Source organism: Drosophila albomicans, chromosome 3, assembly GCF_009650485.2.
Source record: "Drosophila albomicans strain 15112-1751.03 chromosome 3, ASM965048v2, whole genome shotgun sequence".
In the NCBI taxonomy this organism is placed as follows: domain Eukaryota; kingdom Metazoa; phylum Arthropoda; class Insecta; order Diptera; family Drosophilidae; genus Drosophila; species Drosophila albomicans.
The window spans coordinates 50,295,830-50,309,407 of NC_047629.2; the positions used below are offsets into that span (position 1 = coordinate 50,295,830).

The 13,578-nt window shown below is 36.9% G+C and overlaps 2 protein-coding genes across 3 annotated transcripts; one reads left to right on the forward strand and one right to left on the reverse strand.

The window, feature by feature from the left end:
• The first annotated feature begins 153 nt into the window (after window positions 1-153).
• LOC117572712 (uncharacterized) lies at window positions 154-1,364 on the forward strand. The gene is made up of 3 exons (XM_034255770.2): window positions 154-478; window positions 542-679; window positions 1,079-1,364. The coding sequence occupies exons 1-3, from the start codon at window positions 185-187 to the stop codon at window positions 1,316-1,318; spliced, it is 672 nt and encodes a 223-aa protein (XP_034111661.1). The 5' UTR covers window positions 154-184; the 3' UTR covers window positions 1,319-1,364.
• A 575-nt stretch (window positions 1,365-1,939) lies between these two features.
• Window positions 1,940-10,918, reverse strand: LOC117572709 (nose resistant to fluoxetine protein 6). Of its 2 annotated transcripts, none has more exons than XM_034255766.2 (6): window positions 10,435-10,918; window positions 6,059-6,670; window positions 3,330-4,164; window positions 2,911-3,276; window positions 2,303-2,849; window positions 1,940-2,241 (listed from the first exon to the last, which is right to left on the reverse strand). In XM_034255766.2, exons 2-6 carry the CDS (start codon window positions 6,417-6,419, stop codon window positions 2,107-2,109), a joined length of 2,244 nt encoding a protein of 747 aa, XP_034111657.1. In that variant the 5' UTR covers window positions 6,420-6,670; window positions 10,435-10,918; the 3' UTR covers window positions 1,940-2,106. The 2 variants fall into 2 exon arrangements, with proteins under 2 accessions (XP_034111657.1, XP_034111658.1); XM_034255767.2 differs by having other exon boundaries at window positions 10,886-10,903.
• Window positions 10,919-13,578: the final 2,660 nt, after the last annotated feature.

Genomic DNA, 13,578 nt, shown 5'->3' on the forward strand with positions numbered 1-13,578 from the left:
AATTCAAAATTGTATAATTTTAATTTTATTGCAAACAATAAAATAAGTATTAAATTTTCACAAAAGCGAATGAATAGAATACATTTACTTCGAAAGTAGACTACTTGATAGCTGCACGATAAATCTCGATAGCTAATTTATCAATGACTTGCCATCTCTATTTAATTCAATTGTTTTGTGCAAAATGGACCAATCTGAAACTCTGTGGAGTGAAATTGAATTCGAAGATGAAAAAGTGCCAAGAATCGAAAAGACCAAATCCAAACGACCCAGAAAAGCGGGTGAAAGATGGTCAGATGAGGAGGTCTTTCAGTTGATTAGGTTGGTGGAAGATAGACCTCATTTGTGGGATTTTACCAACCCCGAATACAAAAATCGGAGCAAACGGGAAGTTGCATGGGAGGAGATTGGAAATCACCTTAGATTTCCCAATGCTGAAGTTTGTAATAAGTGGAATTTGCTGCGCCAACAGTTTCGTGTCAGTAGAAATCATTTCATTAATTCATTTAATTTTAATAAACTGTATTGTCATTTATTATAGAATGCATTTGGCAAGGTACAAGCAACGAAAAGTGGTCAAGCTGCTGCTGCTCGGAAGCCCCCAAATAAGTATTATCGTGCACTGCACTTTATGCAACCTATTTTAAAAGTGGACTCAGGGTCACGAACATCAAGTTATGTGAGTTTATTAATTTATTAATTAACATTTAAGTCTTTTGATGGATAAGCGCAAGCGATATGAAGTACTGTGTAAAGGTGTCTCCTATGTCGCTTACTGTTTATTGACTGCAGTTTCAAACAACCTTTTCCTTTTGATCGTCATTGACCTGGTATAATTTGACTGTCCATTTCCTTGTCAATCTAAAATTTAATGAAACGTATGCAATTTCTAACAAAACTTTAGTTGCTTTCGATGGATGATGGGCAAAAGTACGACAAAGAATTTTAAGTCAATGTTATTACATGTTTAATATTATTATTATTACTTTAAAATGTTTCAATGCCGTTCAAATACACCGCCCTCCGAATTTCGCCGACATGATCTAACATTCACATATATGTGAATCTATAATCAAAGCGTCGAAGAGTGGAAGTCAGCAATACTCATCGTACTGATTTAATAAAGAAAGCCTGTAAGTATTTGGTCAACACAAAAGAGGACGATGAATTTGAGCTCTGGGGCAAATCAGTTGCAGCCACTTTACGTAACTATCCGGATGCCAATGCCGTGCGCTTGGCAAAATCAAAGATGAATTTAATCATGGCGTCTTTGGAAGCCGGAGAGCTTATTGTTAATAATAGTAGAAGTAAGAGATGAAACATAAGTTTAAGGTAGTATAAGTATTGATTATTTTGAATAAAAAATAAAATAAACTTGCCAAGTATTACCTGAAGATGCAGTTTTCCTGTTTAATTGGGAAATGTCGGCTCGCTACCATCACCGTGGGACACTATGAGAGATTAAGTTCTTGAAGCCTTATGCTAGTATTTTTAATGAAAGTTTTTACGAGTTCTAGCAAAATAAAAAAAAACCTCATAGATACCAAAACTATTTCATCGATAAATGATTTTGAAAACACTCGCTTTACGCTTTACATGAACCCACTTGTTGCGTTCCTGCTTATCATTAAGCTAACTTCAACGCCGTCGCTTCAGACATAATTGTTGATGAACTCATTTTAGTAAATTCATCCTATGACAAATTTCGTATTAAAAACATTTAAATATATATAAATACAACACTATTTACCACATTTGTTTATTTTGCGCCAAGTAAAAAATTGCTTTCGATAAACACATACCCAACCAGCTTATGTTGTGGAACTGGTATATTTTGGTACATTCTTGAACGGTATTTTCAATTGCAGCTGACTGGTCACGCTGAAAAGCGCCTGAAAAATGTTCGCGCCAAAACCATTAGTGAAACGTATTTTGCGTGTAAATTTTATTTTCTTACAAGTTTCGCGTGCTTAATTACTAGTTACACATATAATACAACTAAATAACTATATTCTAAACTATAACGATAACAATGAGTTGTACGTGGAAGCGATCACAATTGAATTATGGAGGCATATGTTTACTTAAAAATAGCATCAATCAGGCTCAAGCAATTTTCTGTGATTTGGATCCGCGCTTCAGTAGAAGGCTGGACAAATTGCTGTAGGGAAGTTCGAAGGCCAGCGAGAATACGATGGACGCCAAATAGACGATGACGCCAAAGCCACAGCTGACAACGCACTATTAAAAAATAATTCGATATTAGTAGATAACATAAAGGTACAAGATTTTTATAATTTACCAGCATAAATGGATCAGCATGCGTGCTGGCACTTGTCAGACTATAGAAGAAGGCAATCACCAAAGGATTGAGCAAGTAAATGGCATAGGAGAGTCGACTGACATGCTGAAAGCCCTTCGCCTCCAGCAGACGTGACCACCAGACACCGCGTCCTTGGGCACTGCCCGCAATCATCCAGCAAACACTCAACGAGAAGAAGAGTCTGCCGAGAACGAACAGTGAAATGGCCAGCAAGGAGCTGATGTCGCGCTTAACAGTCGAATAGATGCAAATGAAGAAGACAAGAAGAGCAAAGTGCCAAGAGCAACGTTCCCTAATATCGTTCGACTCCTTTTCTGAAGGAGTTCGTTGCAACAGAGAGTAAGCTGTGATGGCGCCCAAAATATACGGAAGAATGCGCACAAAGGGCGAGGTGTAGATCTCAGTGCCTGTGGCGAAGGCGGCATCGAAGGACAGCTGGAACTTAATGCTCAAACCAATGCCATAAGACCACGCAGTGCTGGAGACGAGTATCAAACCCACCAGAGCTTTGGTGAGCTTGGGATGCCTGAAATTTAGAATATTTTACAATTAAATTGATTGCCTCCTTAAGGTCTATGTCCACTTACTTGACATATAGGAAAAGCAAAGCATTTGCCAGGATGAAGAACTGCATTTCGCAGGCCAAGGACCAGCTCCAATTGGCACACATGTCACGATGATCAAAGAGATTCTGTATGAAGAAGAGATTGCGCCACCAGTGTTTGGAGCACATCTCATCGAATCGCTCATTGATGTGATAAACCGAGGTGTCTCCAATGTAGGCATAAGTGAGATCCACGCAGAGCATGACGATCAAATAGAGTGGACCCAATCTCAGATAGCGATGGAAGAGGAGCTTGCCAAAGAGCTGAAGATTCTGACGCCAGCCATTGCGACGCACTGCCTCCAATTGTGAAGAGTTGCGCAGAAAGTTATAAGTTTGCAGAAAGCCACTAAAGAGGGAGAGAATTAGTTTAAATAGAACTTAAAAGCCACTCAAACTCACCTGATGGTAAAGAAGACATCGACTAGCAGCGGCGCCGAGGAAACGTACTGGAAGAAAGCTTGCTCCGCATAGGATAACAACACAGTTTTGTTGTGCACTGTGAAGTACATGAACCACACCACATGGAAGATCATAATCCAGATGGCGCACACCGATCTCAAGCCATTCATCACGGGAATTTCATGTGCTTTATTCTCGCGCACTGCAAAGATCTTCGACCAGTTGGCAGGCACATCATAGCAGCTAACCAATTGTTGTAATTTCTGCCAGCGCAGCATCGAATGCAAAGCACGCCAAAGTTCCGATTCTGCAGGAGCTAAGCCACCAGTTCCCTGCTCCTTCTTGCCCACCAGCAGCTGCTGGGCGCAGAGCATCAAGGCGCCAGTGGCCAAAGTGCAGGCGACGAGCAGACGAAAGCTTGATCGCTGATAAAATGCATCCTTCAGCTGCAGATCCTTCATGTACACAACTTCAGGGTGCATATCGAAAATATCGTTCTCAGCAAACATGCCACGAGAGACATATTCGCCAGCCAGCTGCTTCACTTCCTGAGAGCTGCATGCGCTGGGAAGACAGAGGCCAATGTGTATGATCTGCTCGGACATCAGCTTGATCTCCACTTGCCAAGGTGAATTGTGGCGCAAGTAAACCACACGATAATCCATGTCAAAGGGCGCCTGCTGTGTGATCAATCCATAGTGCATAACACGATCAAAGTTCTTGGACAACGTGATGCCCACGGGACGTTGGACTCCCTTGCAGGCCTCGCGGCTTCCCAACCAATAGTTTTGGCCATAGACAAAGCCCGAAGGTTTTGTGCCAGAAGCATCGAGCACTAAACCAAAAAAGAGGAAGAAGTTCAGAGGTGACAGAGGTGTGAGATTGTTTAGTAAACCGTGATTCCGGATGCCAGGTGAGTCATTGCTTAAACACAAAATACTTTGTAACATTGCCTAACAATATTAACTGACACGTTTAATATTTGGTTTGAGTATGCTCGACTGTTAGTCACTCTTTAGTGACTACATTCTTAAGTAGACAGAAATAAAAAGATTTAGGAAAATTATTACTATTATTAGTAACCTTAAGGCGCTTGCAACCAGTGCTTTAGTAATAGTGTTAATATTTTTAAATAAAATAGATAAATGAAAGTATGCAATCAAGTGTCTTAGACTATTATCCGATAAGCCGCTTAAACTTTAAGCGAAATTCTGATTTGAAGTATTTATTATTTTCCATAGTTGACTCTTTGAATTAATTTATCTTTTTGCTTTTCCTTTTAATAATGCTTTATATAAGAAACATTGACTTTGACACTTTTTTACACTATACATTGTAAACTTATTTGTTAGATTAAATTCCAGAAATTATTAATTCAGAGTAACAAAGTTTTCATAAAGATTGCTAGACAAATTTAATTTGCCTATAGCTGTTGAATCATGAGTTCACAGAAATGCAAGCATTCAAAGTCATAGGATTTAATCTAAAAGAAGAACTCTAATCACATTCATGAGTTATTATGCGAGCTAAGTTATATACATATATATCATCTGATTCATTTGAAAAGAATACAAATAAATAGATCATGTGAATAATTTAAAATTGATGAATGTAACTAACTCTGAATTTATTTTCTGATTAATTTGAAGTTCATAAACAAACGAATAACTTTTGAGGTTTGAGTTTATTTCGCCATAGATTTGAAATCATAATAATAAATAACTTTTAGGCACTTTATTAGTGTTTGAATTCTAATTTATAGCAAAGAAAAACTTTTGAACTGTGAATTTATTTTGTGTTAACTTTATATTTGATAGTAATGAATAAGTTATGAAGTTAGTGTTTAATTAGTGTACAATTTAAAATAATGAAAAGCTTTTGAAATTGAAGTTTATTATTCTATAATGAATAACTTTTGAAGTTGAATTTATTTAGTGATTAATTTGATTCATAACTAATGAATAACTTATGAAGCTTGAATTCATTTAATGATAAATTTAATATAATAATAAATAACTTATAAAGTTTGCATTAAATAAGCGCTCAATTTAAAATGTATAATAATGAATAACTTTTTAAATTTTAATTTGATATTAATGAATAACTTTTTAAATCGGCATTTCTTTGCGATTTATTTGATATTGAATAATGAATAATTTTTAAAGTTGGAATTTATTAATGATTAATTTCGAATTTATAATAATAAATAACTTTTGGCCTTTTTATTGATTATAAATAGTAAAACATGAGCTACCTATGGATTTATCTTGCAATGACTAAAGTGGCCTTAAGCTAATGTTGCATAATTGTTCAATTGATGAAAGTAAATACTCATAAACTGACTTAAATCATATGCACATATTTCAACTAACTATTTTGTTGACTTTTTTATTGCAATGTAGATTTACAGCATCTCGATGAGCTTTAGTTTAGATTCTGTAATATGTTAGCATCTCATAGTTGCACCCAAGTTGACTCGATTGTGCAAACTAAGAAGCATGTTTAGTTATAAATGAATGTTGTCAAGCAACTAAGTTAACATATGTAAAATATCATCATGCTCTTTCGCCCTTTTGGGTAACGAGTGTAATTGATGTGTCAACATGTTTGTTGTCCATGTTAATTGACAATGCATTGAAATAGTCGCAATCGATTCGCGTATGAATCGATGAGTGTATTCACGAGTGTGTTTGCATTGTTAAATGCGGATATAATTACAGTGAACTCACCTTTCATGGCCCACGGTTGTTTGCTGAGTATTCCACGTTGAACCTGTCGCAGCTGCGATTCGCACTTTGGATTCACGTTGCTCTCGTTGACCACTTTGGTGAGTCCAAAGATGACCGAAGTCCGTGTGAGATGCGGTTCATGCAGTTGACTAAACTCTGCATCCAGCAGAGCATCAACTGACGAGAGTTCCAACTCCTGTTGTTCCTCCTTTTGTTGTTGTTGTTGTTCCAAGCTATCATTTAGGCGAAAGTTTTGTTGTGACTGCTGTTGTTGCCACTGTGCTGTGGTCGTTGTTGTGGTGCTCTGATTGGCAATGCCCTTGGTCACGCCCAGAAATATGAAAAGCAACCAAATCTCCATCGTGTTGTTGTTGCTGTCGTCACTTAGTTGCGGCAATTACCTCGCTTTATTTATTGTTGTAATTATGTTTGGTATTGGAGTGTGTGTGTGTTCGTGTGTGTTTGAGCAGCGTTTGCTTGCTTGGCCTGATTGATTTTTGGCTTTTGTGGCCCAGCGAAGGTCAAACAGCAAATTCACCAACACCTCTATTTACTTTTTCGTATCTCTCAATAGTTGTTCGACTATGCGTTAATATTATTTATTTCACAAAACTGCAAATAAAACAAAAGTGGCAGACATACAAGTTAAATAAAATAAATAACCACAGCATGAGCTATCAAAGAGGTTATCAAACGATTTACAACTAAATAAATCGCAACTGTTTGCTAAATATATCTTTTATTTCTTATAGTATACTTTAAAAGAGAGGAGAGAAAGAGACTCTTATTTAATAGAAAATTAGTGGAAATTGCAATTAAAGCTGCTAAGCAACACTTTTTATTTGTTTTACGAAACCTTTTTAAGAGCTGTTTAAATGATTTTTACAATTTAAATCATTTTGCACAACGATGTACTAAATAAAATTGCAAAATCATTGAAATCAGCAAAATCATGCTCTGTTTGTTGTTCGACTAAATTTTGCAAACGTCTTTTTCTGCATCACTTTTCTAATTATGTTTTGAAACCTTTCAAGAGCTCTCAAAATTGTTGATACATTTCAAATTATTTTGCACAATTTTTTAGTAAATAAAATTACGAAATGTGTTTCATACAAATCATTAAAAATTTGCTCTGTTTTATTATTTTTATTTAAGTTTTTCTTCACTTATTTTTATACTTGCTACCCATAGGGTAGAAGGGTATTATCATGTTGTGCCTCTATAAAATGTATGAAACAGTCAGAAAAGCCATCTTTTACCCCATAAAGTATATGTATTCTTGATCAGCGTCAACAGGCGACAATATTTATCCGTCCGTCCGTCTGTCTGTCTGTCCGTCCGTATAAATTTTTGCCACGCGTACTTCTGCTTCAGTAAATCGACAAAAATAAAAAAACCAACGGAATTTTAAAGCTCGAATCGCAAATTTTGGTGTTTACGATAAAAACTATAGTTTTTTTTTATTCCTGATTTATTGCGATCGGTTAAAAAGTGTAGAAGTTATTCAAGAAAAACATACTTTTATATGGGAAAAACTCCAAACTTACTTATAGTAGTTTTTAGTTGCTTTGGCTAACAATCTAGTATATATTGAAGTAGTTGTAATACTATATCAATATGCCAAATATACCACATATTTAGTATTTTTTCGGTTATTGTATATTTAAAGAATAATACTGCACTGTTTTGTTTTTAGTCAAAATTGGTAGCGGGTATCTCACAGTCGAGTACACTCGACTGTAGCTCTATTACTTGACTTCATTCTCTTTTTACTAAAGTCGTTCTCCGCTTTGTCTTCATATTTTTACTACATTTATATGTTATGCATATATAGAAACATTTCTTAAAGTATATCTCAGCTTTTTTTTTAGTTATGAACTTTAAAAGCTTAAATTGTCAATATATGTATTTTAAAATATAAGGTTGGCCAAAAAGTTCTGCGGTATTTTTATTGAATTTTCAATTGTTCATAAAATTGGTTATAATAATGCGATTTAAGTCAAATATGCGCCGTTTTGTTCGATGACGAGTTCCCAACGAGATGCCAACTTCATAATGCCCCTATTATAGAAGCTCCTTCCTGGCCGTCAATCCAGGCTTGGCCACCGCTTCACCGCTTTTCGACCACAACGGTTTGCGCTTCACGTTGTCGTAAGTGATCCACTTTTCATCGCCAGTCACCATCCGCTTCAAAAACGGGTCGATTTTGTTGCGATTGAGAAGCGATTCGCATGCATTCATACGGTCAAAAATGTTTTTTTGCGTCAAGTAGTGTTTCACCCACACATCGAGCTTTTTTTTGAATCTAAGCCTTTTCAAATGGTTTAAAACGGTTTTATGACTCATGCCCAGCTCTTGGCCGATGCTGCGGCGCTACTATGCCGATCTCTTTCGATCAATTCAGCGATTTTATCGCAATTTTCGACGACAGGCCTTCCGGACCGTGGCGCATCTTCGACCACCTCTGCACCAGAACGAAAACGTTGAAACCATCGTTGTGCGGTGGAAATGGAAACTGTATCGGGTCCATAAACTGCACAAATTTTATTGGCAGCATGAGTTGCATTTTTGCCTTTATCGTAGTAGTACTGCCGTATTTTCTCTTTATTTTACTCCATGTTTGTGACGCTATAACTCACGAACGACTCAAAACAAACAACTATAAATCAAACACGTGTTAGCGCGTGAAAAGGGCTTTCCAAAAAGGTATAGCATGAACCGATGCGACGAATAGAACTTGAACTACGCGCTTGCAAAGAAACCTATCGGAAATGCCGCAAGACTTATTTGCCAACCTTATATTTTACACACCACTGGACGAAAACATTCCTTAATCGAAATCAGAAAAATCCTGTTTTATATTGTGTAATCTTTTTTTCCTCTCATTGACTACTTTTATAAAGGTCTCTTCATTACCTTTAAAGTCTGTACTTGTTTTAGTAATCGTTCATTAACTAAATTATTAAATAGCTGTGTTTAACAATAAGTTTTTTGTATTTTTATATCGTGCAAAAAGAAACATACAAAAATAATAATATTTAATATATTAAGTCACTATTGTTTCCAACAAATGTCTGCATTAATAAACACATAAATTTGTTAACCGTAAGATTAATAACCAATTTTCCTACTGAATTCACATACTAGCAGAATATTACACATACGCCCCTTATGCCGCATGCGTTTTGTTGTTGTCGATCAATGGGTTTCTTGTTGATTATGCAATAATTAACACAAAAATTCGATAATGATAATATTATGATCTGGCTCGCAGTAAAAGTTTTGTTGAAAATACAAAATGCAAAAGCAAAACAAAACAAAAAACCAAAACTCAACCCAATTTCACGACAACGTGAAGCGACTAAGGTTCAACAACGTGTTGTTGTTGTTGTCGTTTTTGTTGTTGCTGATGAGTTGGACTCGCATTCGAAGTTGAGTCAATGCTTTGAGTGAAACCGTTTACAGAGCACACACGCTGACCACTGATCGCACTGATCGCAATGAACACTGACCAACTGACCAAATGACTAACCGAGTGACTGACTGAATGACTGACCAACTGACTGACTGACTGAGTGAACCGACTTCAGTTGGGAGTCTCTCTCAAGAGACGCCGAGTGAGCAAACCGAACGTTTTGCTGGCCTTTCGTTTTCGTTTTGGGCGACACGTAATAATTTCCAAGTTTATTGCTTATTACTGCAAGACCCGGGCTTATGTAGGGTCCGCTTTGGTTGTTTTTGTTGTTGTTTCTGATGTTGTTGCTGCGCTTTATTGTGCTTTGTTGCTTGACCGAGAATTCAGTGATGTTAGCGATGTTTTTTTGGGGGAAAAGCGTCTGGCATTGACTAAGGTCGTGTGTTGCCTCGTTTATATCAGAAAAAAAAACTGAGACCAAGACCAACTCTGAGGTTGTCTCCGAGTCTGTGTGTTGTACTTTTTTTTGTTGTTTATTGCTGCTGCTGATCCACCTAATTTGCATAGTTAACGCTTTTTTGCATTTTTCGCTTTCCTCAGCGTTGTTTAAACTTTTGCATAATTTGAGGCAAGCTGCGGGTTGGGCTTCTTCTTTAACTTGAAAAGATGTTGTAAGAGCCGCTCTTAACTCTTTCAGTCTTTCAGTCTCTCGCTCACTCTCTGTGGACTTGATCTTTTATATAATATATTGAGTTATGCATGAACTGAAACTGAAACTGATCGAATGCTGCGTGGGGAGTGGGGAGAGTTCAGTATACAGTTTTTTAGTTTCATTTTGGTTTCTTTTGCTCTTCTCTGAGGAAGAAAAGTATCTTCAACGAAATTTCTTATTATTTTATTGTGTTTTCCAATTAACAACTATTTATTTGCACTGAGATCAGAACACTTTAAGAGCACTTACTCTTCTCTTGGGGTTTTTTCTGTTTTTGATGTTTTTGCTGTTTTTACTGTTGTCGAGTTGGTTGTCTAATTTGTTTCAACTGGTTATTTTGGCATGTGGCTAATTTTCACTTTGTAGCTAAGTACATTGCCGGCGGTACACTTGCGATGCGATATATCATTTTATAAAGTCGTTACACGGCGAACACTTTGAGCACATATTTAGGGCTGAAGATCCGTGTCTCTCTCTGTTTTGGACCGACTTTCGTTTTCGTTTCTTTCTGATGCTCCACTGATAAAGCGCACTTCAACACAAAGACAAGAGCACAGCACTGCGATTAGCTGCTGTTTTCAACTGCTGCTTCTCGCTTGGCCCTGGGCCCTGCAACTCGTTTTTATTTTGCTGTTTCAAGCTGTTAACCGACACCGAAATTTCGTTTTTTTCAACTTGACTTTTTTTTTTGTTCACTCACTTCTTTTGCTTCTACTTGAATTATATTTATTTTTTCTGTTCGTTTGATGATCGACGCGTCGTCGGACCGCGGCGCGTGCAACGTTGTCGAAGCAACTGTGCGACGCTTGCATTTTGGCCCAAAGTTTTATAAACTTGGTCAGTAAGTCGCTGCGGCGGCAGAGGCCGAGGCAGCGACGTCGACGGCGTCGGCAGCAACTGAGAGATAAATCAACAATTGCTATAACCCTCTCAAGATCAACAAAACTTGAGGAGCCGAAACAAACCCCTCCCTTCCCCTTCCCCTAGCCCCTCCTTCCATATATGCTTTACTCTTCCGCTCGGCTCCTCGAGTGTTTTTTTCGTATTGCCTTTTGGGCGGCGCTTTCGTCGTCGTACTTTTTTTTGTCGTAATGAGTTGAACTCAATTTTAAAGCGGACGATCGTTAACCACGCACATCGATTGGTTTTTTTTATATGCCGATTTTATATGCTTTATACGACACTCTTTACCAAATAGCTCAAATATTCGCCCCAAATTGGTTTCACGACGATGACAAGCTGATGTTAATCCTTAGCGACCCAATTAATCTTTCAATTTACTCTTTTTGGAGGTAATTATTAAATTTAGAAACTATGCAGATCGATAGATAATTTTGTCAGAGTTTCATTGCTGCGAAGCTCAAATATTCTTTGCCGAGTTGATGTTAGATTAGATTAGACCATTTACTATCTTTTTTCGGCATTGTAAAGAAAAAAATGTATAAACTTGCTAATTTTGCAGTTTCAGCGCTCAGATTTCTTTGACACCAAATCGAATATTAAATATCTAGAATTTAAAATCAGGTCGACTTCTTTTTGCCAACCAAGTGATTGTATAATCAATTTAAATATTTTATCTGAAAATAAGTTCTTACGTATGGTAATTATTTATGGTACATACATACATACATGTTCTTTCTTTAAACTATTTCAACTTGTTCACCCACCAACCAAATTATCTGTTAGATAAGAAAATTAGAGCAAATGACTAATTCATTAAATATTAGTTTAACAAAAATATCTTAGTTTAATTAGAATATCTTTTCCTAATATTTACTTTGAAGTCTGAAAATATTTTAGCTAAAATGTAACGGTTTATTATAAACATAACAGTCGTAATTGCACACTTGTTAAATTCGGTTGCAAACTAAACTGATCAAAGCTGGTGTTACACTTTCAAATTGCTAGATGGCGCTTTGCTAACGATCAAAAGCTGACTGTCATAGCGAACAAAAGCTTGAGCTTTGAAGCTTTGCTTTGGCCGCTTGCGCAGGTGAGCAGCAGCTCTTTGCTTGCTCAGTCGTCTCGCGCAGCTTGTGGCCAACAGTAACAAACGCGGAACGCGCGCTGCTAATTTTTTGTCGCCCACCCCCACCCCCACAAAGAGTAGGCGAAACGGGTGAGATAGAAAGAGAGAGCAAGTGTCAGTGCGAAAAGAGCAACAATAACAATTTGTGGGTGCTAAACGCGCGCGCGTAACTGAAAAATTCACAACAACAACAAAAATATTAAAGAAAATATTGTAGCCAAAAGTCAAGCGCTTCAGTGTGTGTGTGTTTTGGTGTTTGTTTGTGTGTGCGTTGTGTTAGTGTTGAGTAAAAGAAGAAGAAAAGAAACAAAACAAACAAACGAGCAAGTGCAAAAGAAAAATCCAAAACAGCTAACAAGTTTTTTCTGCGTAGAATTCAACGACATCGAAATTCCAAGTAAATAACAACAACAAAGACAACAACAACGACAATAAACACACGTTCTTGTTGTTGATTTGTATTCGATTTGTAATTTGTTTTTGTGTGGTTGCTTAAAGCGGGTCAAATGCATAAATAAATAAGTGTGTTTTATGAAACGAAATTATAAATAAATAAAATACAAAAAATACAAAAGATGTGAAGCCGAGAAACCTGAATCTAATAATTGAATCACACGAGTTATACGAAATACATACTTCTGTGTATCACTGCGAACAACAACAACAACGGCGAAAAAGTCAAATGAAAATTGTTGCAAAGTTTTTCGGCAATCTCTCGCACGTACTCGCAATACCATCTATAGTAGTACCATATTGCCATCCCACTCCGACACGCGCCCGCTCTCACTAGACTCGCTGCTAGCTTGAAAGCTCGGCGTAGTATGTAAAACATCTACAGCTACAACAACAAAAGTCACAGCAGCAGCTAAACAACAACAACAACAACAAACACAACCCACTGAGTTTTAACAAAAGAAACAAAAAGTAAAGTGGGAAGTTCTACACTTGGTTTTTAGCTGCCTTATCAAACTCGAAATGCTGCTGCACTTGGCGGAATTGTTTTGAACACATTTGCGGATTCACCAAATGGCTGTTAAAGTAAGAAAGTAATTGATTTACCTAAAATACATGTACATATATATTTATGGGGATATAAATTAAGCTAAAAAACATATACATATTGGCGGGATAGCCAAAAAAAATAACTCAGACATCTTTTGGTTCTCACGCCGCAAAGCAGCAGACAAAGCAGTGTAAACCACAAAATAAAACAAGACAAGCGACAACAACAACAACAACTGTACCAGTGCACACCTTTGAACTTTAAAACAGGAGTGCAAAATGCAAACAGTCATCAATGAAGCAGTCAGCCATCGAATAGTACGAAAAAATACTTGCAACTACCATCGAGTAACGATTACAAA